This window comes from Dermacentor albipictus, chromosome 2, assembly GCF_038994185.2.
Source record: "Dermacentor albipictus isolate Rhodes 1998 colony chromosome 2, USDA_Dalb.pri_finalv2, whole genome shotgun sequence".
Lineage (NCBI taxonomy): Eukaryota > Metazoa > Arthropoda > Arachnida > Ixodida > Ixodidae > Dermacentor > Dermacentor albipictus.
In genome coordinates this window covers 180,250,224-180,275,142 of record NC_091822.1, presented here as the reverse complement: position 1 = coordinate 180,275,142, position 24,919 = coordinate 180,250,224, and the positions used below count along the sequence as shown (strand labels likewise).

Genomic DNA, 24,919 nt, shown 5'->3' with positions numbered 1-24,919 from the left:
TATATGTGTGTGTGTGATTTGGAAGCAAGTAGCGCTGAAGACGAGACGGAGCAAGCAGTCGTTTTACCAAACAGGAGCGCCCTCTTCTCTGTCTTCCTGTTTGGTTTGGTAAGGAGATTCTCCCGTTTTGTACCGTTTTTTGGAGCTGCTCGCATCCAATTCATGTACGAACAAAACAATTTGCTACTTGTGAAGTCGGGACAGAAATGGTTGTTTGGCCTTAAGAGGGCTGGCTGGGCTCCGGATACGAGCTTCTTCGGATACAAAAGCGCGGAGACGACTTATCAACATCGCTATTGAATGCCAAGCTATTCACCCAGCAAGACGCGTAGGCAAGGTACATCCTCCAGAAGCACAGGATGGATGCATCGATCGGTCAGCAGTCGAGATAAGCAAGATACGTTTAAGGTATTGGAGAAAAGAAAAAAGAAAGGTGGAAAGAGAGCGATAGAACCGGAGCCGTTACGTGAATATGTAAATGCACAGTATAGAAACCGAGGTTTTAATGAAGAGAGAAAAGATCAAGAAGAAGGGGGAGGGGGGAATTGGCAAAATGCTGGACTACTATGCATGTGTACGGTACCTGGTGTCGTCAAACAGGCTAGGTAAACTATTTGTCGATGCCCAAGTGTCGAAGGGCATGCCAATAGACATTATCATCGTGCCGGATCATGAAGTATAGTTTCCCTACAAATCTGATTGCCGAAGTTTACCGGAGCGTCGGTGAGAAAAAAAATTGCTTCTGCGGTAAAAAAAAAAAAAGAAAAGGCAAGTGTCGCTTGGGCGGCAGGCTGACGCTTGACCTTGATCTCGCCAGGCTCGTCGCACCGGAGGGCATGTAGGCTCTCAGTAGGAATCGATGGCCGTCTTAGCTCCATTGCAATGTTGCTTTCGCTAATACTTTTCGGCTAAAGCTGAAACAAAATAAAAAACGAGCAACCAGCGTCGTTATTTATTTATTTATTCATTTGTTTATTTATTTACTTATATTTTCGCGGTTTACGCACTTACTCTATAATCTAACTACAGGCTATATGTTAGAAGACAATCATTACACCAAGCGGGAACAGGTAGTCAACTTTTGCGATTGCGCTACGCGAATCTATGCGTGAGTAATATGCATTCCGACGCATGAAGCAAAGAGACAGAAAGAGTCTTGCAGACCTATATATATATATATATATATATATATATATATATATATATATATATATATATATTCTTATACCTTTACACTTCCATCTTAACTCCACAAAATGCTACAGCTGGACGGCTTCTATAGGATGTCTCGGCAGAAAACTGCCTATGCAGTAGAGGGGGGAAAAAAAGTTAACGGGGCGCCACTTCATTTGTCTCCAAAACTCTTTCATGCTACAAACACAAAACTACAAGTGGTTAAAGTTCAACTATAAATAACGCACAGAAAAAGCCCAACGTGTTTTCCGCATGCGCATAGCCGCGCTGGTATGTGGTCCAGCCCCTCATGCAATTTGTCCTCGCCCTCCCCGAGCTGTGCTTTAGGAGCCTCTTCCCAATTAGGCTGTCCCAAGTGTCGAGTGCCACGTCGGTTCCCCCTCCTACTTCCTGCCCCGGCAGAGTCTCCAGAAACGCTCTTCGGTAGCGGCTCGTCGGCCTGGGTTTTCGCAGTCGTCGGATTAGCGCTGGGATCGGCCGGCCGCGCGCACCCAATAAATCCGCGATTTGTCGGCGTTGTCGATGAGGGGCTTTGCGCGTCGTTAAGAGCGCGAGACCGAAGACTACGAGCTCGTGCCATCGCGTCCACCACGAAAAGATGCTAATAACGCGATCAACCGGACCTTGGGGCGACGCTATCGCGCGCAGTCTTTCAAGGAGCGACTGGTTGCCCAGACGACGAGCAGTTGCGTAACTCAGGAAAAAGAAAAGAAAAAAATCTGCTGGGATGCTGTAGCTGCCACGCTACTCTATATAGCTTTCCGGGAAGTCAGTGTACTTGCGACATCTGTCTTGCAGCTTTCCGAGTCCCTGCGAATGAAATTCTTCCGTCTACTTGTGTAACCACTCATTTGTACAGCATTAGTTGCCTCTAGAACGCTCCCAAATCGCTGCCCTATTATGTATTTTTTTCTTTTTCTTTTTTTTGAGATCGGGGAAAATCTGGCGGTCAGGAGGAGCCAGGTCCTGCAAGAGGGGTGGATGGGGCGTCACTTAACACCTTAGGAGGCAAGTTTTGCCATTGTGCCACCTGCAGTGTGTGGCGCAGCATTGACGCGCAAGATGATGAAGCACTTTAAGAGCTTTCCTCGACGCTTTTTCTTAATGCCTTGCCTCGACTTCTTCAATCATTGAAAGTGCAGTCAGATTATGCATCATTGGTTGAACCTTGTTGGGGATAGTCTACCAGTAGAAATCCCTTCGTACATTTACACACGGGACTTCTTTGGCCTCAATTCCTCTTAGCGTTACTTTGTCTCAAGATCATTAAAGTAGATCCGTGTTTCATTAGCAGTTACTAATTTGTACAGAAATGTGACTCGCTCTATGCAAATTGTTAAAGAACAGCCGCCGATGTCTACGCCAGTTTCCCTGTTTTGTTGAGTTGTCAAAAGTTTTGGAATTCACTTTGCTGCAAACTTTCTCACTTACGAGGCGTTGACAATCGCACAAGTTCTCTCACGTAATATTCCCAGATACGTATATCGATACCTTCGGCTGATATTCGGCGCTCCTCCGGCATCACGTCTTGGATAGTTTTCGCATTTGCAGACACAGAAGCAGAAACAAGTTCTTACTAGATTATTCACTTTCAAAACTGAAATGGTAAATGTTTAATATTGACAGCCGAACGTTTTACGGTACCATATCAAGGGCCACTGTCGCTCAAAGTTTGTGACATTTCATCGCGAATCTGCTTGGCAGGTATCTCTATAAGTAACAGGAGCTTGATTATAGTCCTGTGCTCTTCCGCATTGAACTTTCCTGGGGTTGCTTCCAGGCTCACTTTAAGGCCTGAAAAAGAAAATTAAGCTGAAAACACAGATAGCCCATTTTCGCACCATTTAATACAAACTAATTGGCGAATACACCCTAGCATTTATAGCTATGTAGATCAATATTTTTCTGGGTAACGCTCAATAATTATCAGCACCCCGTTAAATAGAAATGCGACTATGGTAAATAATTATACTTCGAGAAAGCCTAATAGGTCCGTACTATTGTGAACGGATGCTTGGTAAGCCAGGAAAGATGCGAAGTCGAAGGACAAGTGGCGCCGTCACATCGAAATTCTCGCACCAGCTACCCGTGACGTCACTGATTTAGTGGGCGCCTGTTCGGGGCTAGTTAATTGTTTGCATACTTGTATAGAGCAAAATTACGTTGCGATCAAAAATGCGCAAATAATCGAGCCGGTTGTTTTGGGAAACTTTTCTAGCGCAAAAGCGGCCAAGAAATAAGCGGTATTGCGGGTATACTTTCACGTCACGTTAACGTTATCGGTGGAGCGAATTGGACGCGAACATTAAGAAAGAAGCCAAATAATAAAACAAAAGGTGCGAAGTAGATCCTCCTACGAAGCACACCCGCGCACACACCTGCATAGTCCCGCATACAAGAGGGTGAACGCTGAAGCTTGTATATTTGCAATTCGCGACCATTGGATAGCTCGACACCACTTAAGTATGCAGAACCATGGACAGACGGTATACAGGTGGTGCTGATAGTTGTAAGCTATGCTTTCTCGAGAGCCCGCGAAGTAAAGAAGGCTAAAAAGTCAAGGGATTGCCAAACTAAAGCTATCATCAATATGCGAATCGAAGCTGCAGGAAATTGGACTCGTATATACTTTGCCGCGTATGCAAACAGCGTGTAGCCACACAAGTCCCTACTCTTCGCGCCTCGCCTTCCCCCATAATACGTTCAGTTTGCACAGGGTACACGGAGACACTTCAAAAAAAGTACGACCGGTTACAGCGCGCGCTCGATCGGGGCGGCGCGATGTTGCAGGCGCGCGCTATGACGCAGGCTGCAGTCGCGCGACCGACGCGGCGACGGGCGCTCGTGCGCGGCCGCAGGATCGGCGCAAACGCATAATGTATAGCGAGCGCGCAGCCTGGCGCTGCTGCTCCGACGCCGGCGTTGTCATCGTCGTCGTCACCGGCGACGGCAGCGGCCGCCGCTTCTGCTGCTGCACGCAGGAATGCACAGCGCTGGACGCAACAGGAGGAAGGAAAGCGGCTCGCGCGAACGCCTAGGCCGCTCATCGATCGAGGAAAAACAGGGACGACCGCTGGAACAACCACAATGCCCGTGAGTGTTCGCGACTATCCGCTGCCACCCTCCGCGGCGGCTCGTTTCGTGTTTTTGTTGCTGCCAGCTCGCGTCGCATCACTGAGGTTCGCGCCTCCCTCCTTCCTCCTCGACGCTTGCTAGGCGCCTCCTCTCCCTCCTCTGTCATCCGCGTTGCCCTTTCGGACGCCATGCTGTCGCGCTCGGGTCGCGAAGAGCCGGCGACGTCTTATTTCTAGATGACACGCGGTATCTCGGGCGGCCAGCACAGCGCAGCTCGAGAGAGTTTGGGTATCTTCGAAGATGCGTCGAGAACTCCACTCGTCTCTGGAGCGCGTGCTCCCAACGAAGCCTGGCCCAACGTGACCCACTCTCCCCTGCCCCGAAGACTAACAGTTTCTCGTGCCGCGGGTCTGAAGCGTGCAGCCAGGGAACGGGGGGTTGTGAAGAGTGAGCCGCAGTTCTGCTGCTGCAGAGCGTCCCCTCACACGGGCATTTGCAAGTTCATTTCATCGCTAGTACTGTTGCGTATCGCGTCCCTTTCGTTGCCCGATTATACCGTGCTGTAAGGCGTCTTGTATACAAACGGCTTTTTCCCAAGGCAAATAGCTGTTTACGCGGCGATACACTGTTCTTTTCTTAGGGGGGGGGGGGGGGGGCAATGGAACGTGGATAGTTCATGATATCCTCTGCACAAATTTTATAGATATGCATTGGCATACACCTGCAGTTGCGGCTGGGGAAATGTATACCATCGGGGACAAATGTACATTTACGAACGCCTTACGCCTTAGTCGTCAAAAACAATAGCACCCCAGTCAGAACGCCATGCGCTTAAGGGCTGTGAGCCAACACGCGTGAATCGTCTGTGTATATACGCCGCGAAACTTTCGCATACATAGTCAAACCAAAATCATTGGATTCTTGCTTAATGATTGTGATTTGTATATTAAAGCTATTACGACAATAACCACAACAGCATATTCGCTGTATCTGCCACTGGTTCATCACTATATAGGACGGGCTGCTCGATTTCTATGAAATCACTGGAATCAGTATCGTCTGCACGTGTCACCAGGTCTCTCGTATACCTTGACCTTTTCGTTCGTCTTTCGTCCAGTTCGTCGTTTTGTTCCAGCGTTGCATGCCGCATATTTCTGTCAACAATGATGCAGTAGCTTCTTTCACCACATAAATACACCACATAAATTGAGCCTTAAATTGAGCCACATAAATTTATATGCCTTTGATCGAAACACGCACGCACGCACGCACGCACGCACACGCACACAGTAATCATATGCTGACATGTCTGACTCCGTTTCTTGCCTTTAGCTTCCAATAACGCGCGTGTCTCGCGTAGCGACAATTTGTCCAGGACGCAAAGCCTTATGCGTGATCGCTTCTCCTTTGCGGCTTTCTTTAAAGCAACCCTGGTACACTGTAAAATAATTTACACCCCGAAGGGTTTTTTTGAGTGTCTATAACTAACCCCCTAGCACCCCTTTAAAAGGGTTTTTAAATGAGCCATCACACCCTTATGCTGGGTATTATTGATTGAAGTAACACCCTTAAGTTGGAAGGTGCTTTGAACAGTATAACACCCTTCGTGTAAAGGGTGCAAGGGTGTTTTCAGGATATTTCTGTGAGGGTGCAAGGGTGTATTGCAGTGTTGAAAGGGTGCAAGGGTGTTTTGAGCAGTTTGTCATAAGGGTGTAAGGGTGCTTTGAAAAGCTTTGTAGAAGCATGCTGCATTGTTTCTAGTGGACGAGCCTGCTTGTGGGGCAAGAAACAAAAGATTTAATACACCAGAGTACGAACAGCTAATTTATTTGTACCTTACTTCTCGTATTCCGCTTTATGAGCTGAAATAAACCTTCTTGCAACACATTTTGGGAGTGATACATTCACATTTAGAAAGAGGTGCTCTAACACACAGGATATATTAGATGCTTGCTTGGCGTAACTGAAGTCAAAAGCCCAATAGGCAGCCATCATGGCAGTGGTGCCCTCCTGTGCATCGATGACTCTAGCCAGCTGCCTCTTCTCGGCAAACAAGAAGAGCTCATCAGCAGCTTCAAGGGTATTGCCGCAGTACACAACGCAGGGTGTACATGGCTTGTCTTCATCCTGTAGGAAGACGAAAGTACACTAATCCTTCTGCTCCACTAATATGGGACTACTAAAAGCTTACTCTACTGACAAGACCACAATGCCCTGTTTACTTCCAGAATTGTTATCATTTCAAATGAACAGTGCACATGTGTCGTTTAATAGGCTAACCTCAATCCGTAAATTAAAAGAAATAAATCTGAAATGTAGTCTTTCCTTTGCCTGCAGACCAACACAGTGGCAACATGACTTAAAGAGATACAAAATCATATCTTGTAGGTTTTCTTCAATCCTTTTTGTCGGCAATTTACCTGTAGCCAATTTTCGATTAAATTTATTTTTAGAAGTTACGTACACAGAGAATCAAAATTCAGTGAATTATGCTAGTTCTATGCAACAGAGAAGCTCTTCCAATGAGCGCATTTGCGTTTACACGAATGTGTCAAATGCCGTAGAACAAATGTGATACGATTGCTATAAATTGGAATTATACGTCACTAAAATTATGAGAAATTATACCGATAGTATTATAAATTATGTAAATTGCAAGACATGTCTTACATCGTTATGTGGAACTTTAGCAAACTTACCATATGCACAAACATTGTGTCGACTGCCTTGGGCTCGTTTAAAATTTTGGATAGGAGCTGCAGGATTCGCACAGCCCGTATATCTGAAGAAAAAAAAACATGAAGTCATGACCTTTTGCCTTCCCAAAACACAATAGAGTGATGCTTCACTTTATGAATTTCGCCTTTCTTTACTACCTTTGTATCAAGCAGACAGAGGCAGCATGCGTGGTACTTGGATTATGTCACTTTGTAATGGTAAATAAAGCGACTTTACATGATTACCCAATAATTAATTTTTAATGCTTTAAGTATGGTATGTATCTATGATGTATTTGATGCACCAGTTTAACAACTTCCAGTTGATAGTACTAGTACAATCTTTGAAAAAGAACAGGGAGGCTCTACCAGCTGTGCCATTAAATGGCACAGCTGATTAGTGACAATGATTAGTTTCAATTAGTGACAATGGTCAGATTTTTAGCAACGAGATGGTCTGCGCTTGAACTGTAAGACCTTCTTTGTGTGTTACTGCTTCTGCAATTGTCAAACAATCAACTGGCAGCTCAATTTGTTCTGTTCGTCGAACCATAGTTACTGTTCAGCATATTTTGCAAAAAGACAGCCAAACAGCGCTACTGCTTGTCGGACATCAGTGACCAGTAATGTCCTATCTCTCCCCACCCCTTCCTTTAAGTTCACTCATGATTCGAATTGGTCTTAAAATAGAAGAGCAGAATTGCAGCTGTGCAAACCTAAATAGCCGCACATCGCAGGCAAATAGGTTAGCAAGCAAAGTCCAATGGAAAGCATATCAAGATTTTGGTGCACACTTGTCACTTACGCTTCCTGCGCCTTGCTGAACCACTTGAAGTGTGGGCCTCAATAACACGCGTTATGTCTTTCTTTTTGGCCCCCAATACTCCTCTCAAAGCGAGGCACTGCGTCTTCTCGAAGCCGCTTTCAACACTTTTTGCGCCATCCTTCTTTATAAGGATGTTGAAGTCTTCAAGGAACTGAAATATAGTTGAAATAAAACATGCACTATACTTTCTAAGCTCACATACAATCAAAACGTCACAGATCGAAACCACCGCTAAAGTAGGCAAGAGTATAATGGACTTCAACTGCAGGCCGATTGCATCAGTGCATAATACATTGCAACTGTAGAGATGAATTGCAAGAATGGACTGACTGCACTGAAAGATGAAGCAAACAAAAACGAATTAGACAGCACCGTTTATGCATATGAGTACAGAGCAGTCCAAGTGTTTTATTCAAGCAGTCGTCTTCCTGCTAGCAATATATCGAGCCCTTCAGTTCCTCAGATTCTCGCTCACGAGCTTACATATACAGTGCAATGCCTGCTGTTGACAGTATTTTCCACACCTGTATGTATGACCGTGAGTGACGATTATTGGGTGACACTCTGACAGCTAAGTTTACTACAGATACACAAACGTCCATGAAAGTGAACAAGAGGAGAGCTGCCACCGTAGCTAAACAGGTATAAAGCATCGCAACTTCATTGCTATCATTGTCATGCAAAAGTTCTGGGTTTTACGAGTCTTTTTTCTCATCTTGATTTCACTTGTCATTAATATTACAGTTGGTTATTTCTTCTGTTCTTTCCTTGATTTATTGTTTATTGGCTTTGTTTTCTTGCAGTATTCTTGCAGTGGGCTTCCCAATAGCTTTTTCCGGTTCATTTCTATCCTTTTTTTTATCTCAAGGGGTGCATATTCTGCAATTCGGCATTGTAATGTGGAATATTTGAAGTGGTGGTCATCACTTGCACGAGAAATCGCAGTCTAAAGAAATCAATTATTCACTTCAGGGCACATATTTCAATTGTAAAATACAAACCGAGCAGTAACACGGTCATGTCTACTGCGTACAAACCTAAACACAAACACTACTTTCAAAATGTCAATCCTTAAATAGTGCTACAAATTACATTCGCATTTCAGTTACGCTTCCCAGAAGCCTTCCTCCAGCAGTAGCAGTGGCATCACACAAACCAGTGTGAGATATTTCTCCGACATGCATTTAAAGCACGTAAAATAGGGAGAACTGGACAAACGTGGGGCTCTGTGAAAACTCTATCGAAGCATCCGTGAAGCATCCGTGATTTTTTTAGGCAGGTGATCTAGTTTCGTTGATTTGCTTGAATAAAAAAATACGACATTGCACAAGGTTACTGCAATGCATTCAACCATAGCACATTCAGTTATGAAATATTGCCTATTGTGGCACAAGTTTTAAGGACTTTGCATTGAAGTGGCCCTATTGTGTACAGAGCCATCAAACCAGTCAGGTACCAACTCGAAATTTACGCAGGACACAGCTCCCTATAGATCACAAGAAGGTGTTTAAGTAAAGAAGCATTGAATAATGCAAGACAACTGATGCAAGGTGAGCGAGGAGATTTATAAGGTCAACGAAGAAGAATTGGCAGCATGAAAAAGATTTGCATGGTGCGAGGCTCCCATGCGCAATGTGTTCAGAACCCTTTCATATTGCAAAAGCATTCTGCAACTGTCGGAAACAAGGAAAGCCAGAGCTTAGAGCTAACTAGCGTTCCCCCTGTCAGAACCTTGCATGCGAGCTGATAACGCACATACTGTCAAATTTTTGTTGCTCTCACTGCTTAAGAGGAGAATCAGTGGCATAGAAGATGCACAGCTGTAACAAGGGCATACCAAGAGCACTGAGTGCTCTTTGGTGCTCATTAGGTAAAATGATAACATGCCCAAACAGAAAATGATAAAATGTCCTTCAATGATATAGTTTAGATATTTGATGTTTCTTTCACTAGGACCGATATGTTTATGACATCGCCAATAGTGGAAAATTTTGTGCACACTGAATGAAGTCAACAAGAAAAGGACACAAAGACCAGTGCAGGCTGACAACTGAAGTTTTATTCATAAAAACAGCCCATATATACCCACGAGACTCGTCACATGATCAGCACGCATGGACAACAGAGAATCCGTTCCACATGATAACACACATAACATCATAGTAGAACACTATCGTCTAATATTGAGAAAGTTGATTTCACTTTCATACAAAGCGACAGACGGCTGGCTAACTCAGTCTCCCTGTATTCTAGATATGTGCCAAGCTTCTGCAGTTTCTCTTGTCTAATTAGGACTAACATACAAAATAGTGTTTTTTTTTAAACAGTAGTTTACACATGCTCAATGAACGTTGTGCACAGTGCATGGCCAAATGCTTACAGGGCCTTCCCTTCAAGCTGGCCAAGTGTTCTCTTCTCTTAACTTTACATTTATGCATCGGCTAGCCTGACCGACATAGTGATGGCCACACTTGAAAGGAAGTTTATATACCACTAATAAGTGCCAGGTGCATCACGTGCACCAGTTTTGAAAATGTAAACAAAATGTGGTATAGAAAATTTCTTTCACGTGTAGGCAGCACTACCTCGGTCATACCGGCCAAGGCATACACGAAAGGTTAGAGTAGTTGGCCAGCTTGAAGGGAAGGCCCTATATGCATTTGGCGCTGCGCTGCGCACAATGTTCATTGAGCAGCGTAAACCACTGCTTGACAAAACTGCTATTTTGTACGTTTGTCCTTACCAGACAAGAGAAATTGTACAATTTTGGCCCATATCTAGAATACAGGGAGCATGTGTTAGCCAGCCATCTGTCGCTTTGTACGATAGTGAAATCAACGTGCTCAATATTAGGTGATAGTGTTCTATTATGATGTTATGAGTGTTGTTATTATGTGGAACGGATGCTCTGTTACCCATGCGTGCTGATCATTGTGACTAGTCCCGCGGGTATATACGGGCTGTATTTAGGAATAAAACTTCAGTTGTCAGTCTGCGCTGGTCTGGGTCCTTTTCTTGTCGACTTCGTTCAGTGTGCACAAAACTTTCCACAATGAAGTCAAACCAACTAGCCCACCTTTCAGTTTTATTGTATCGCTAACAGTATTATGCATGCATTGTTTTTTCTGCGTCTGCCCATTAAAATTCGCGAGTTTGGTACTCTCTGCTTCATCATCACAATAACGCAACATTTGGCAAGCAGAACAATGTGTGCATGGCAACAGCATGGTCCTCAAATGTCTCATTTATATGCATTTATTTTTTTGCGGTGTAGCGGCTGATGTGCTTGTGCTCTAGGAGAAGCACACATACCCGACTGCACTTTATGCATGCAAATAGCAAGATCAGAGGAACTTTCTTGCGCCTGAGAATAATATTTATTTAGAAGTACAGCTAAGCTGCCACGTTACTTGCCGAAACCTCCAAAAGCTTTTCACTGATAGTTCATGACACATGAGATATGTAATGAAAGCACGCACCCATTCTATGTCCGCCAGGTACGGATACTTCTCCATGGCTACCACAGGTGACATCCGGCACAGTTCCTTAACCCTCGCAGAGTGTGTCAGTTGCAGCCTGGAGAGCATTTGCGGCCTGTCAGGGTTTGCCTTTTTACATTCGGCAACCAGCCAGGCTTCATGGTGCGCAAGACTGCAGCTGTCTTCACCACTGGGCACCAAACGTTGTGACTGCACATCGAAACATGAAATGCATCTTCTCAAGATGGAATGGAATGATAGATGTAATTAATGGAATAGCGATCCTTTAACGAGTATTTAGGTAGAACGTGCAGTATGATGCCCTTACCAAAACGGGTCCCACTTTTCCACGCTGCAATACTTCGGGAGCAGCACCATTGGATGTTCTTGGCCGCTTTGCTGCAGTGCCATACTTCTGTCGGTTAATTACCACTCTATCCGTGGCCAGCTTCCGTCGTTCATTTTTGAACTTTTGCCGCAGCATCACAACCCAAGAAGCCTGCAATTTCAAATAATCTTTAAGAAACCAGCATTCCTTCTTTCGCTTTCATGACTGAAGTGAAGCAAGAAAGCCCCTTTTGGTTCAAAACACCTTAGCACATTACCCAAAAAAGAAAAAAAATATATATATACAGTCACTACACAAAACGTATTTCATCCTAGTCCAATGACTGCCGTATAGCACTCAATGCTCTGCAATAAATGACCAACAGAAGACATCAAATTATTGTGAGGATACAGCGTGCCAGCAGCTCCTATAATGAAGTTTGTTCTTTTTGCATATACAAAATTTTTAACAATTGTGACAGCACATTCGTAATATTTTAACTTGATTGCTCAATGAGGTGGACATAAGCTACACGTTACATCAAAATACATAATTGAATAATTCTCGTTCAGTTTTTAAGAAATTACTTTACAACCAATATTGAACCTTATGGCTTGTAGTCAGTGCAATTGCAAGGCATATCTACTTGCAACAAATTATGAGGCGGGTTTGATGTAAAACATGTAACGTTTCACTTTTTAAAGAAAACACCATTTTATGCACTATATAGAGCACAAAAAATAAACAAAACGCCGATGTACTTCTTTGCCCACTTTTGAAATGAATATCCTGAAACTGGTGTAATCCGAGAAATCACTTCAGGTGAATATGCCTTGTGAACTCATTGGCTACAAATTATAAGTTGCAATATGCCCCAAAATGAGTTAAAACCCAATTAGTAAATTTTCTTTCACTGCTGTACATCACAAGAGATATTGGCAAATTCTGTATAGTCTACAGAACACAGCTGGTGTACTTTTTGTAAACTTAATATGATGCATCACGGTTTGTGTTCAATATTTCAGATATTCTCATATAGCAGCAAAGAAAGATTAGGCTTCTGAGTCACATGTTTGGCCAGCTAACATAAGCTCTATGCTGGCACAGCACATAAATACTACTAACTTGTGTTTTTTCCTCACACCTATGAAAATGACTTTAACGGATTCAGTCGCAACAGTTAATTGTCTTCACATATATGACTGGCAGAGTTTGTGGTACTGTGCCAAGAGCGCTGTCTGCCGTACGACGCATCCAGTGCCGTATATCGCGAAAGCGAATCTATCTTCAAAAGTGATCACCAAAGAGTACCGCCTTTGATATGTTGAAAAAGCACTAAAATACAGGATTAACGCAGAACGACCAGGGAAATAAAAAAGAGCATGCACAAATACCATCTAATGTAAAATACTAAGCAATTAAATACCAGGTCTCAAAATAGCTGGCTCTTAATGCTTCTAATGTGCAGCCTTCTTGCTCTGTATGTATTCTAGCTTGGCTAAAATAAGCACTCGCTAGTTACTATATCCTCCACCTTACAGGTACTTTTCAGAGCTACCGAAGGTACGAGGCATACACAAGCAATATCCTTGCGCAGTATCTAATAGTTCCACATGCTACTACTTAATTAATGGCAAAATTAGAGAGTTGTCATCGCTTGGTACAAGATACGTTACAAGAATAGATGATGTGTTAGGACCTTTGCGCATGCACATCATGTACAGCAAAATTCAGCAGCCGCTCAGCAGACGATGCGGTGCAGATGAACACATCTCGAGGGGCATTCAGCCTTCTCATTGGCTAAGGAGTCCAGCAGCTTCCAGCACTGTAAATTACTTGCGATAGTTTGGGTAAGCACTCGCCAGTCTTCCTATGTGACTTCCTTTTAACCTATATTGCCATTGATTACTAACGGCTATTTCATTACATATATGTATATTTAAAGCTTCATCACAAAGGAGATCACTTACTCTGAGCAGATTAGGAAAACAACATAACTCATGCATTGGTATCCCAGCCCAACAACAAAAGGAAAAAATACACAGGTATTCTGCGATACCACTCACATGTCCACTGCCACACGGGTCAGCAAGCTCTGGGTAGCGGCACACTAACATGGATGCAGCGCCCTGGTAAAACTTGTGCGACGGATACCTGCAAAATATTTAACTTTCTGCAATAGTACATCTTTCTAAAAGTAAATAAATATTGCAAGTGATTTTTAAATTTCTGCTTGCAAGTTTACTCACATTGGGTGTGCAATCATTTCTTGAAATAAGGAGTCAACAATCCTTGTTGTGATGTATGATGTTATTGGTATGTTCTCCTTCACTACACCATTGAGGAAATGAAGGTCTGGGAGAGCAAAAGCCATCCCATCATCGTCCTCTTGGCTAAACAGCAACAAACGCAGAATTAATTACTGCTACTACACAGCAACAAAACTGCTCATAGTTCTCATGTTATCAGGGCGAATAACAATGTTTTCAAAGGTCAAGCTACTAAGCGCACCAGTGGTATTATACAACCGTTGTGTAATATGTTGGTATCTGCTCAACAATCTGATATTAGGTTTTACTATCACTCCTTAAAGAGACCGACAACCACTTTTTACGGTACTAGTTTTGAAAGATGTTTAGCGCAATATAAACCTTACTGGTCAGAATGTCCAATGCCACAGTGAAAGCACAAGATGTTCCACATTTTCCGCATCTAAACTTATTGATCTGCAGTCGCGAATGTATTATGAATTTGTATGGGGGAAACATGCTGGAAACATTGATAAGCAAGCGCAATAGTTATTCTACGCTGGCGTTGTTGGGAGCCGGCAGGATCTCCAGGTAGTGCTAGTCATGTCGAGCTGGCACCCATTGATAGCATAAACCGATCGCATTTTGCATCTCACAAGGAGACCAGAGAACTTGGGGTACTTATTCGCAAACTTGCACGCGTACAAAAGCCCTCATGTGCGCCGCCATACAATGAGGGTTGCCACAGCTCACCATGGTGTTGGGGTTTCACTCATTACTACGATAGTAACGCCATCTATGTGTTACATTCTTTTAGATCATAAATTCCACATGAAAAAGCGTAAACACCTAAATAATATGCTGATGTTAAGACATACATCATGAAGGGACAGCGCAAGATGGCAAAAGGCAGGAAAAACACAGAACAGCGCTGAACTCATAACTATGAAATCACAACAAACTTTATTAGAAGGCATACACAAACTTATGTACTACCACCCACACCCACGTGTTCTCCCATCATGGCATAAATGTCAGGGCACAGGCATAGACACAAAATCCTGTAATCTAATGCTACAATATGAGGCAGTTTAAAATTCAAATTCACTGTCATACAAATTTATTGATCGCATGCTTACACAACGCAATCTTTTTTCCCCAATATAGTAGGCTTCAATAATCTCCCTCGTAGACTGATTGCTATGCGCGGAACGTATTGTGGTGTCTTCATAGATTGGAGTGCACCCATCAGAGCAGTGCCGCGCGACATGCGGGTAGGCATTACCCTTTAGCGAGCGCCTATGCTCTGATAATCTAATGTTTAGGCATCGGCCTGTTCCGCCGATATAGACGGGACTGCAGGAAAAAGGAAGCTCATAAACAACTGCCATTCTACAGTGTACAGGTGGGGAGGTGTGCTTAACAGTGTAGCCTTTCCCAGCATGAATGGCGACAACCTGGTACAACTTCCTATCAATCTTACTGCAAATTTTAATCATCTTGTTAGGGGCAGCAGAAAGAACCTTTACATCAAACCTGCCTGCTACATTCCTGAGGCTGTGCGATAGTTTACATATGGAATTATATCTACTTTACTTTTCTTGTCAGCAAGCTCTGGATTATTCATTCTTGTGGGCGCTCCTAATTTTACACGCTTAGCAAGCTTCGGTACAGTCATGCGGATGGCATCCTCCCGAAAACGTGCCGTTCTTAAACGCCTCCAGTTTAAAAAAAAAACTTGGAAGTCTGGTGAAAACAGAATTTCGAAATTGCGGGAAATATAACCGAAAAAGCAATGCCCTTTTTTACCAACTTCCCATGTGCAGAGTTAAAACTTAAAATTGTTTTTTCTGACTTTGGACAAAACATCCCGCACACTTGCTTATCAGTTCGGTTAAGCCTTGTATCTAAAAATTGTAGCTCGTTCTTATCTGGCATGCACTTAAAATCTAACCCTGGGTAACATTTAATGAATACTTGAAGTACATCATGAACCATTTGTTGGAAATGAGAATTCTTCACAAAGGCCAGAAAATCATCAACATATCTTAGCACATTGATTGTTTGGTCATCTAGGGTACTATCTAGCATAGGTGCTCGCTAATGGGCAATGCCTACCCACATGTCGCGTAGCACTGCTCTGAGCATGGGTGCACTGCAATCTATGAAGACACCACAACACATTCCGCGCATAGCAATCGGACTACAAGGGAGATTGTTGAGGCCTAATATATCAGGAGGCCTACTATATCAGGCCTACTATCGCATTGTGTAAGCATGCCATCATTAAATTTGCGTGACAGTGAACTTGAATTTTTAAACTGCCACATAGTGCAACAATAGATTACAGGATATTGCATTTATGGCTGCACGTTGATATTTATACCATTGATAGGAGAGCATGTGGGTTTGGGTTGTGGTACATAAGTTTATGTATGCCTTCTCATTTCAGCGCTGTCCTGTGCGTTTCCTGCCTTTTGTCTTCATCGTCTTGCGCTGCCCCTTGAAAATGTTCAACCAGTAGCAACTCGCCCAAATGTCGATTCTTCTACTTAAGCAATACACATGGTGCACCTAATATTTGCCCTATGTACAGAAATCATGTTTACGTAGTCAGCTGTCTACTTTAGTATAAAGGTTCCACTCCAAGGTGGCACTGTATGCCGTTTTTCTAGACATTCTGGGCCCCTTTATATTTCCTACATAAACCATGAACGGCATGCTCAATTCAAGATCTATGAATTATCACCGTTTCAATTCCATCCACATTTCGTGGCATGTTATGCGCGGTTGTCGGTCCCTTTAACTTGCTCTTAAAAAAGTTTATTGTGTAAACGAAAGTGTGCAGCACACAAAGCAAGTTTGTTAGCAGAAAAGTGGTTAGGTTGAAATGTTGCAAACAAGCATAATTTCAAGCAACCAGAACTGATATTGACAGCTGCGTTTTACTGCTCTGAATTTAATATACTCGATGTCCTATACACCAAAGCAAGTTTCCCAGTGTTGTCGGCAATATAACACGCATGTAGCATATTGTCGACAATACCAGAAAACTTCCATCACAGCGGAGCACTCTTCATGTTGACTAAATCCTATCTCGGTTTGCTGCTGCTGCATTATACCAAATACATATTGCAAATTCATCTATATAGCACAGTAGAAATCAGAATCCAATCTTCCAGACCCGCCCATTGTGGAAATTATGTAAGCTAATTGTGATTTCACAATACCGCAAAAATTATTGCAGATACACAAGCAAAGCAAGGACTGGTTATACTTTAGTAAGGTTAGGCATGGGAGCCAAGCTCAGCACTCTGTACCTTGAAGCGATGTTGAAACTTCTATCAAGGCTGCTTGCTGAATTCTCTGGACCATATAAACTCGGCTCCTGCAAAGAGCAAATAAGTGTCGTTGGTCTGATACACAATGCTATGACACACAAAATGGAATTCAAACAAACTTTTACTTAAACCTAAACTTGTGCCACCATGACATCTCACCGACTAGACTGTCACTGATGCAGTCCATGATTTGAACGATCATAGTCATCAGCCCATTTTAAGTCCCCTGCAGGACGAAAGCCTCTCCCTACGATCTCCAATTACCCCTGTCCTGCGCCAACCGATTCCAACTAGCGCCCGCGGATTACCCAATTTCATCGCCCCACATAGTCTTCTGCCGTCCTCGACTGTGCTTTTCTTCTCTTGGTACCCATTCTGTAAACCTAATAGTCGAACGGTTATCTAGCCTGCGAATTACATGACCTGCCCAGCTCCATTTGTTTCTCTTAATGTCAATTAGAATATCGGCTACACACGTTCACTCTGGGATCCAAACCGCTCTCTTCCTGTCTCATAACATTATGCCTAGCATTCTTCGTTCCATCGCTCTTTGCGCGTTGCTTAACTAGTCCTCAAGCTACTTTGTCAGTCTCCAAGCCTCTGTCTCATATGTCAGCACCGGTAAACTGCACTGATTGTAAACCTTCCTTTTCAATCATAATGGTAAGCTTCCAGTCAGGAGCTGACAATGTCTGCCATGTGCGATACAACAACACATTTTTATTCTTCTATGAATTTCCTTCTCATGATCAAGGTTCCCTGCGATTAGTTGACCTAGGTAAACGTACTCCTTCATAGACTCTAAAGGCTGTCTGGTGATCGTGAACTCTTGTTCCCTTGCCAATCTATTCATCATTATCTATGTCTTCGGCATATTAATCTTCAACCCCACTCTTCCGCTCTCTCTGTTAAGGTCCTGAACCATTTGTTGTAACTCGTCTGCAATATTGCTGAACCGAACAATGTCATCGGAAAACCGAAGGTTGCCAAGATATTCGCCGTCGATCCTTACTCCTAAGCCTTCCGAGTTTATTAGCCTGAATACTTCTTCCAAGCACGCAGTGAACAGCATTGGAGAGATTGTGTCTCCTTGTCCGACCCCTTTCTTTAAAGGTATCTTCCTACTCTTCTTGTGCATAATTAAGGGAGCTGTGGAAACTTTGTAGATATTTCCCAACATATTGGCATAAGCGGTCAGTAATCCTTGATTATGTAATGACTGTTGGTATCTCTACTGAATCAAATGCCTTTTTCGTAATCTATGAAAGCCATAGAGAGAGGCTGATTGTGCTCTGCGGATTTCTAAATAACCTGCTTGATGACATGGATGTGATCCATTGTAGAGTATGCCTTCCTGAAGCCAGTCTGTTCCCTTGGATGACTAAAGTCCAGTGTTGCCCTTATTATATTGCAGATTATCTTGGTGAATTTTTTATATAACACTGGGAATGTAGTCAAGAGTTCGACGAAAGTTCGTCTTGTCGTACGGGTCCCGAGACGTTTCTGTGTTATTTTCACCTTGACTTCGTCAGTGACCGCAATTTCTTCATAACACTGGGAGTAAGCTAATGGACCTGTAATTTTTCAATTCTTTAAGTCTCCCTTCTTGTGGATTAGTCTAATGTTTGCATTCTTCCAGTTTTATGGTACCCTCGCAGTCAATAGACACTTCGTGTAGAGACGCCAGTTTTCCATGCATTATTTCTACTCCATTTTTGAAAAAATCGACTGTTATTCCATCTTCTCCTGTCGCTCTACCCCGTTTCATGTCTAGCAAGGCCCTTCTGACCTCATCGCTAGTTATAGGAGTTTCTGTACCCTGCTCATTACTGCCTCAAATGAAGGCGTTCCGACTCCTCTGGGTACTGTACAGGGATGTATATAATTCTTCCACTGTTGTTACCATACCGTCGAGATTGCTGATAAAACGACCCTGTTTATATTTCTGTGCATACATCTTGGTTTATCCTATGCCAATCCATCAGTGCAAATATTGTCATTCTGTACTAGTGTCCCAAGGATCACTGAAGGATGCTCGAGCAACTTAACAGCAAGATGCATGCATGACGCACAAGACAAGGCCTTTTCCCAACTTCAGGTATAGGGGGCACACTCAGTGGTCCACCTGGAGCACTCTGCCTTTTTAAAAAATGAATTTGCACAGCTAGTGCAGATACTAGAACACATTTAAACTGCTGCCTCTGTATTGACAGCATGAACTGATTTGTTTATTTGACAATGACTTCTATCTACCTCTTAGGACTGGGACACCTGAATGTAGAGAATTTTAAAGGAAAGTTTTATTTGATTAACAGCTGTGCCATAAACAAGATGAGCTGGGAAATGGAGCCAAAACGTCGCAAACCTGGCATTCTCACAACTACCAGTAAGCAGAAAGATGCAAATGCGTGAGCGACTCCTCTCAAGTCCTGGATCACTTTCTAAATCGTAGCCCTACCTGTTTTATAGTTCAATGCGTAAATACAGGCGTTAACTTGAATGGTGCACCCCTGACTCCTGTTTGCTTTTACACGCAATTGGAATCGTGTGCACACAAAGTTTGTTACAGGCTACCAGTTGGGTCAATGTATCGCAAGTGTACCAGTTCGCTTGTTTTTAACGAACTTACCTGCGGAACTGATTCTCAAATACGTTGGAGCGGCAGCCCTAAATTAAATGTGAGGATTTGGATTATCAGACATGCGGTAGTGTGGGCCTCTGGAATAATTTTGACCACCTGGGGTTCTTTAAAATGGACCTAAATCTAAGTAAACAGGCATTTTTGCATTTCGACCGTATCGAAATGCAGCCACCATAGCAGGGATTTGGTCGATTGACCTCGTGCTTAGCATCGCAACACCATAGCCATTAAGCGACACGGCGGGTATCGGCAATCTTTTATGACGGTTATAATTGTTTTAAAGCTATATACATCGTGTTCAGCCAGGAGAAAGAAACAGAATGCAGGCAATGATAAATTTCACGAAAGAAAAACTAATTGTGCTATAAGAAGTAGTGTAGAATTGTGGGCTTCTTAGGTATGTATAATAGCTGTTCGAAAAAATGCATTTTGACGTATTGCGGCATTGATTAGGCATTGCAGCAGCATGGTTTGTTATAAACGAGAAAAATGTTGTTTAACTGAACAATCATCGTGTTGCACAAACATTCACTTATTTCACCTTTGCTGCACCGCAAATCGGTCAACATGTTAGACGGGCTTGCTTCCCACAAGCCCGAAAAATGAAAAAAAAAATGTAAAAGGCAAGCTAGTCTAACATTCTGAGCGATGTGCTTTGCTGCAAAGGTGACATATTTGTGCGTCACTGCAAAGGTTCAGTTCAACAAACTTCGTCTCATTTATATCAAAGCGTGCTATAAATGGTCCATATATCTCTGGATCGAACCCCGACCACGGCGGCTGCATTTGAATGGGGACGAAATGTGAAAAACCTGTATCCTTAGATTTAGGTGCACGTTAAAGAAACCCGGGTGGTCTAAGTTTCCAGAGTCCCCCACTATACGGCGTACCTCATAATCAGGTTGAGGTTTTCGCACCTCAACCCACATAATTTCATTCTGATCGAAATGCTCTACATACTATATTTTTATTTCGACTGCTGAAATGTGTAGTAATGTATGGTGCAATAAAAATCGCAATGCATCTGTTGGTAATTTTTATCTGTGCCTTGTAATAAGAAAACTGCCAGTAAATTATTTGCAATAGTAATGAAAGATTGGTGCCTTTATACTGCAGTATTAGGTATGAATAATAATCTTGTAAAATATTCTGCATAGCATACTTTCACTTGCGCGTGCAAAGTTCTGAGTGCCCTCATGGCATCTTTTTTTTTTCAGAAAAGGATCTCTTGGCATTCAGGTGAAATACCGCGATTTTTATAATAATCTAAAGTAGTATTCCTTAATGTGAACTTGGCTATCAGGGTGCCCAGGTGCATAAATCTGCATTGCATTTTTCACAATTAAATTGAACAGACCAAGCAGCCCATCTACACACATAAAACAAAAATTTAACAAAATATGCAGAAACAATAGTTAAAGGGTACTGCAAGGGAAATCATACCATTCATAGGAATCAGCTGCTGACATTCACCATTAGCTTCACCACAAATGTAAAAGCTATGGGCAGATACTGCAGTGCCTACAGTAACAAATGTGGCCAGTGTCACAAGCAATCAGCACATACTTTTCATTAGGAGCTCAACTGTACATTCACTGTGCAATACTACATTGCAAAATACAAGATAATCCAACAATGTATAAAACAATGCACTAGTATTATTATGACCAGCATTTTTGAAAATTGCAACCTGCAATGTAAAACCCTCTCCAACCAGCTTTACACAATTATATACTTTATTTTTCCTTTGAAAAATACCATATTTACTCGAATTTAATGCACACCTTTTTTCCGATAAAACGGGCCCAAAAATTTCACGCGCGTTAGAATCGAGTACGACCCTAAATCCACGTTACCATATCGCCATTGGCAATCGAAAAATTGCCTCTTCCTACGCGCTTCTAGCCTAGCTGCCGTAACTTCCTTCATGTGCAGACTTCCATGTTGTACGTGTAACCAGGCGCTGGTGTAACCTAGTCTGCCGCCTGTCTTCCCGTTTTCTGCGTTTATTCAATCAGCTGGAGGCGCCAACTGCGAAGACACGCCGAGTCATCATGATGCCGCATTTAAGGAAAGTTATGTGCGCGGAGACGGACGGAAATCGGGCCACATCACGAGCGTTTGGAGTTCCTGAAACTTGCGTGCTGGACTGCCGCAAACTGAAGAATATTTTCGCCAGCAAAGCAACAAGGAAGGGTATCAGAGGACCGAAGCAGGGCCGCTTCGCCGAAATAGAAGAGCTGCTTGCGGTATATGTGCAAGAGCAGTGACCGGCACAGCGGCTTGTCACGAAAGATCTGCTCAAAGTACGGGCGATTCAGTTAGCCGTGCAGGAAGGGGCTAACGCGGAGTGACTCCAATATCATGGGTTCGCGGTACTGAAATATTTCTATCTCTGCTATTAATGAGGCGACTTGAAAAATTTTTGCGGCAGAACGCTCCCTAGAGGACAAGTAACTTCCAGTGCATAACGAAAATTTCCTATAGGGCCTGGTGAGGGACCCTTTATTGTGACATGCCTCAAGCAGTTTGCGTGCTTTTTATCTCTGCTCTTGCCAAGAGCTTTCATAATGCCAACGTGTGGCTTGCACTTGTCCAAATTGGATGTCGCAGTACATATTATCATTAGATACCTTTCATTAGGCCGCTGCTTCCTGCACATGGCAGGTGTTAGCCCTGGCGTGCCCAGTTTGACACAAATGCCAACAACACAAGAATGAAGGCACCATAATTGTTTCAATGTGCAGCACTCACCTCTTCAATGCATACTTCTGCCTCATGTACTGGCTTGACAACTCGCACAACAGCCATATCAGGGATAGGATCCTCGTCCAACAAATCCACAAAATCATTGAAGTCTTTGTCAAAAATCTGTAGAAAATATAATATTCTGCATCAGAAAAACAATACGACACGAACCACAATATTCAATTTTGACCTGCGTTATGATCCCAGAAGACTCAAGAGCTGCTATCATGTCTTACCGGCTCCTTTAGATATTTAGCTAGTTGTACAATATTTACATCCCTTCAACAATGCACAGTGCTATAATTTATAAAATTTGCTCTATCAACTACCTTATCGCACTTGCATCCCTTTAAAACACTCTTAGTGCTCAGCGATTCAAACACAATAATTCGCCCGCAAGGTAGCCGATGCTTTTTGCGCCATAGATGGGATCAGAGTGATCGTTGGGAGGCCAAATGCGTCGCAATGAGTCACGACAAATACCCTTACCTTCATCGAACACTACAACGCACAAGTTCGGTGTCCCCAGCTCCCAGCGCTGGGGCAAAAAGCATCGGCCGCCATGCGGGCTCATTATCATGTTTGAACCCCTGAGCATTGCAAGGTGCTGTAAAGTACCACATTTCTGTCTTTCCACAAACAGTATACTAAAATTGTCACAATGCGCCAGAGAATCCAAAACAGTAATTTCTCATTCGCAAGCTTCTCTGTTGACCGGACTGTGAATTGTATTACATGAATATAAAAGAATAATGAAGCCTCATTTTTTTATGAACTGAGAAGTACACACATTCCCTCTCAATTTGTTTAGAACTAAAAAAAAAGTTATATACGATTTTCAATACTGTTTTAAAGTTTCAGTTGTTCAGAACGTTCTAACCATAGGTCGGCCTAGTGACTCAACACTACACTCATCGCCGACTTCACGGGATTGAGATACAGCGTTAATGAGTGCCGGTGAGTGTGAACTGATCCGTACACGAGACTTAATGGGAATACGAACGAGTGTCGGTGACAGTTACTTCAGTGTGAAATTGAGCGAGTGTTGGCGTGTGCGAGTAGATGCATGTGTGAGCAAGTGCCAGTGAGGGGGAGTAGACCGAGTATGAGCGTGAACGGGGGCTGCAGGTGTGACGTGACTAAGAACACGAGTGAGTGTTGGTGAGTATGAGTGGCTGGGAGCGGTAACGTAAGTGCACATGGGTGTGAGTATACATGGCCTGCTTAAATATCGGTGAACAAGTAGGAGAAAATCGGCTTATTCAGCCGACCTACGCTTAAAACGGTTAAAATTCGTGAAGCTTACCTGAAATCTGTCGGTATCAAAGTTGATCTCTGCAGCCAGAAGACTGCAAACACTGGCAGATGCCTTGAGAGCACGCAAATTGGGCTCCTCTGTAAGCCGCATCTTCCTCCGAGCCCCATTGGCACCCACAGTCACTAGGCATGTGACAGCAGTCATGTCACCTCGATGAACGCAATCGAGCTTTGCAAAAGCGGACTGGCGTTACAGACGACGCAGGTGCAGTGAGACGTTGAAGTGATGCAGATCGTCGCGAAGCAGCCACTACAACGCTTTGAAATGACGAACCGCACGACTGGGTCTTATAAACCATCCTCACCGCCATGCCGGCCATCTTGAAAAGTGGATGTTGGTGCTGATTGGACTGCCTTCTTTGGACCGAGCATGCGAACGCAGGGAGCGAGGGGAACGAGGCCTGCCCAACACACTCACACTCGCGCGCACACGCACAGATACAAAAAAGGCCGACACACAAAAGAATAAAAAACGGAAAGCAGGCCGTTCAAGTAGGCGCTACACCGATAGCAACCCCCCCCCCCCCCTTGGATGAAGCTGACGTATGCTGCCTGAAACCTACTCTCCCTTTCCCCCTCTATTCCCTCATCTTTCATCCCCCGCCCCCATCCCTAATACGCTGCGCCGTGCTCCCACATGGGCTGCAGAATTAGGCGTACTTTCCCTCTCCCAAATCACGAAGAACTAAACAAGCATTCAGCTGCTCGATTGAAGCGGTGTGCAAATCCATGCCCCATGTGACGGCGCTTTCTGGATAACAAAGCCAGATCTCGAAGGCAATGCTTATAATAGAGGAAGATTGCCCAATGAGCCAGTTGGTTCGACATAATTAACGTGGTTGCGCAAAGCGACGAAGGGACAGGACTTAAGCGGGCAAGGTGTCCTGCGTTGCTTTTATTGCTTAAGTCCTGTCCTTGCGTCGCTTTGAGCAATGCTTAAGCTTACTGCATAGGCGAAAACCATTTTGCGAGCCTGAAACACGAAATAAACACATTGTTTTAAA

General features: G+C 43.5%; 3 protein-coding genes across 8 annotated transcripts in view; 1 reads left to right on the top strand and 2 right to left on the bottom strand.

Annotated features, from left to right (window-relative positions):
* The window catches only part of LOC135919314 (immunoglobulin domain-containing protein oig-4-like), a 380,763-nt gene that overhangs the window by 200,290 nt on the left and 155,554 nt on the right, over positions 1–24,919 (bottom strand). The window lies entirely within an intron of this gene.
* Positions 1–24,919, top strand: part of Nep3 (Neprilysin 3) — a 185,285-nt gene that overhangs the window by 73,260 nt on the left and 87,106 nt on the right. The window contains exon 1 of one of the 5 annotated variants that reach the window (XM_070534530.1): positions 4,093–4,287. The exons of the other annotated variants lie outside the window; for them this stretch is intronic. Within the exon in view, the coding sequence (XP_070390631.1) occupies positions 4,282–4,287 (6 nt within the window). The 5' untranslated portion in view covers positions 4,093–4,281. Of the gene's footprint in view, positions 1–4,092; positions 4,288–24,919 lie in introns of those variants that run through there. 5 annotated transcript variants of the gene reach the window in all.
* Positions 6,027–24,362, bottom strand: LOC135919332 (uncharacterized). Its single transcript, XM_070534709.1, has 11 exons — positions 23,905–24,362; positions 22,605–22,721; positions 17,189–17,256; positions 13,869–14,012; positions 13,686–13,773; positions 11,620–11,790; positions 11,292–11,501; positions 7,792–7,963; positions 6,969–7,051; positions 6,224–6,396; positions 6,027–6,039 (listed from the first exon to the last, which is right to left on the bottom strand). The coding sequence occupies exons 1-11, from the start codon at positions 24,058–24,060 to the stop codon at positions 6,027–6,029; spliced, it is 1,395 nt and encodes a 464-aa protein (XP_070390810.1). The 5' UTR covers positions 24,061–24,362.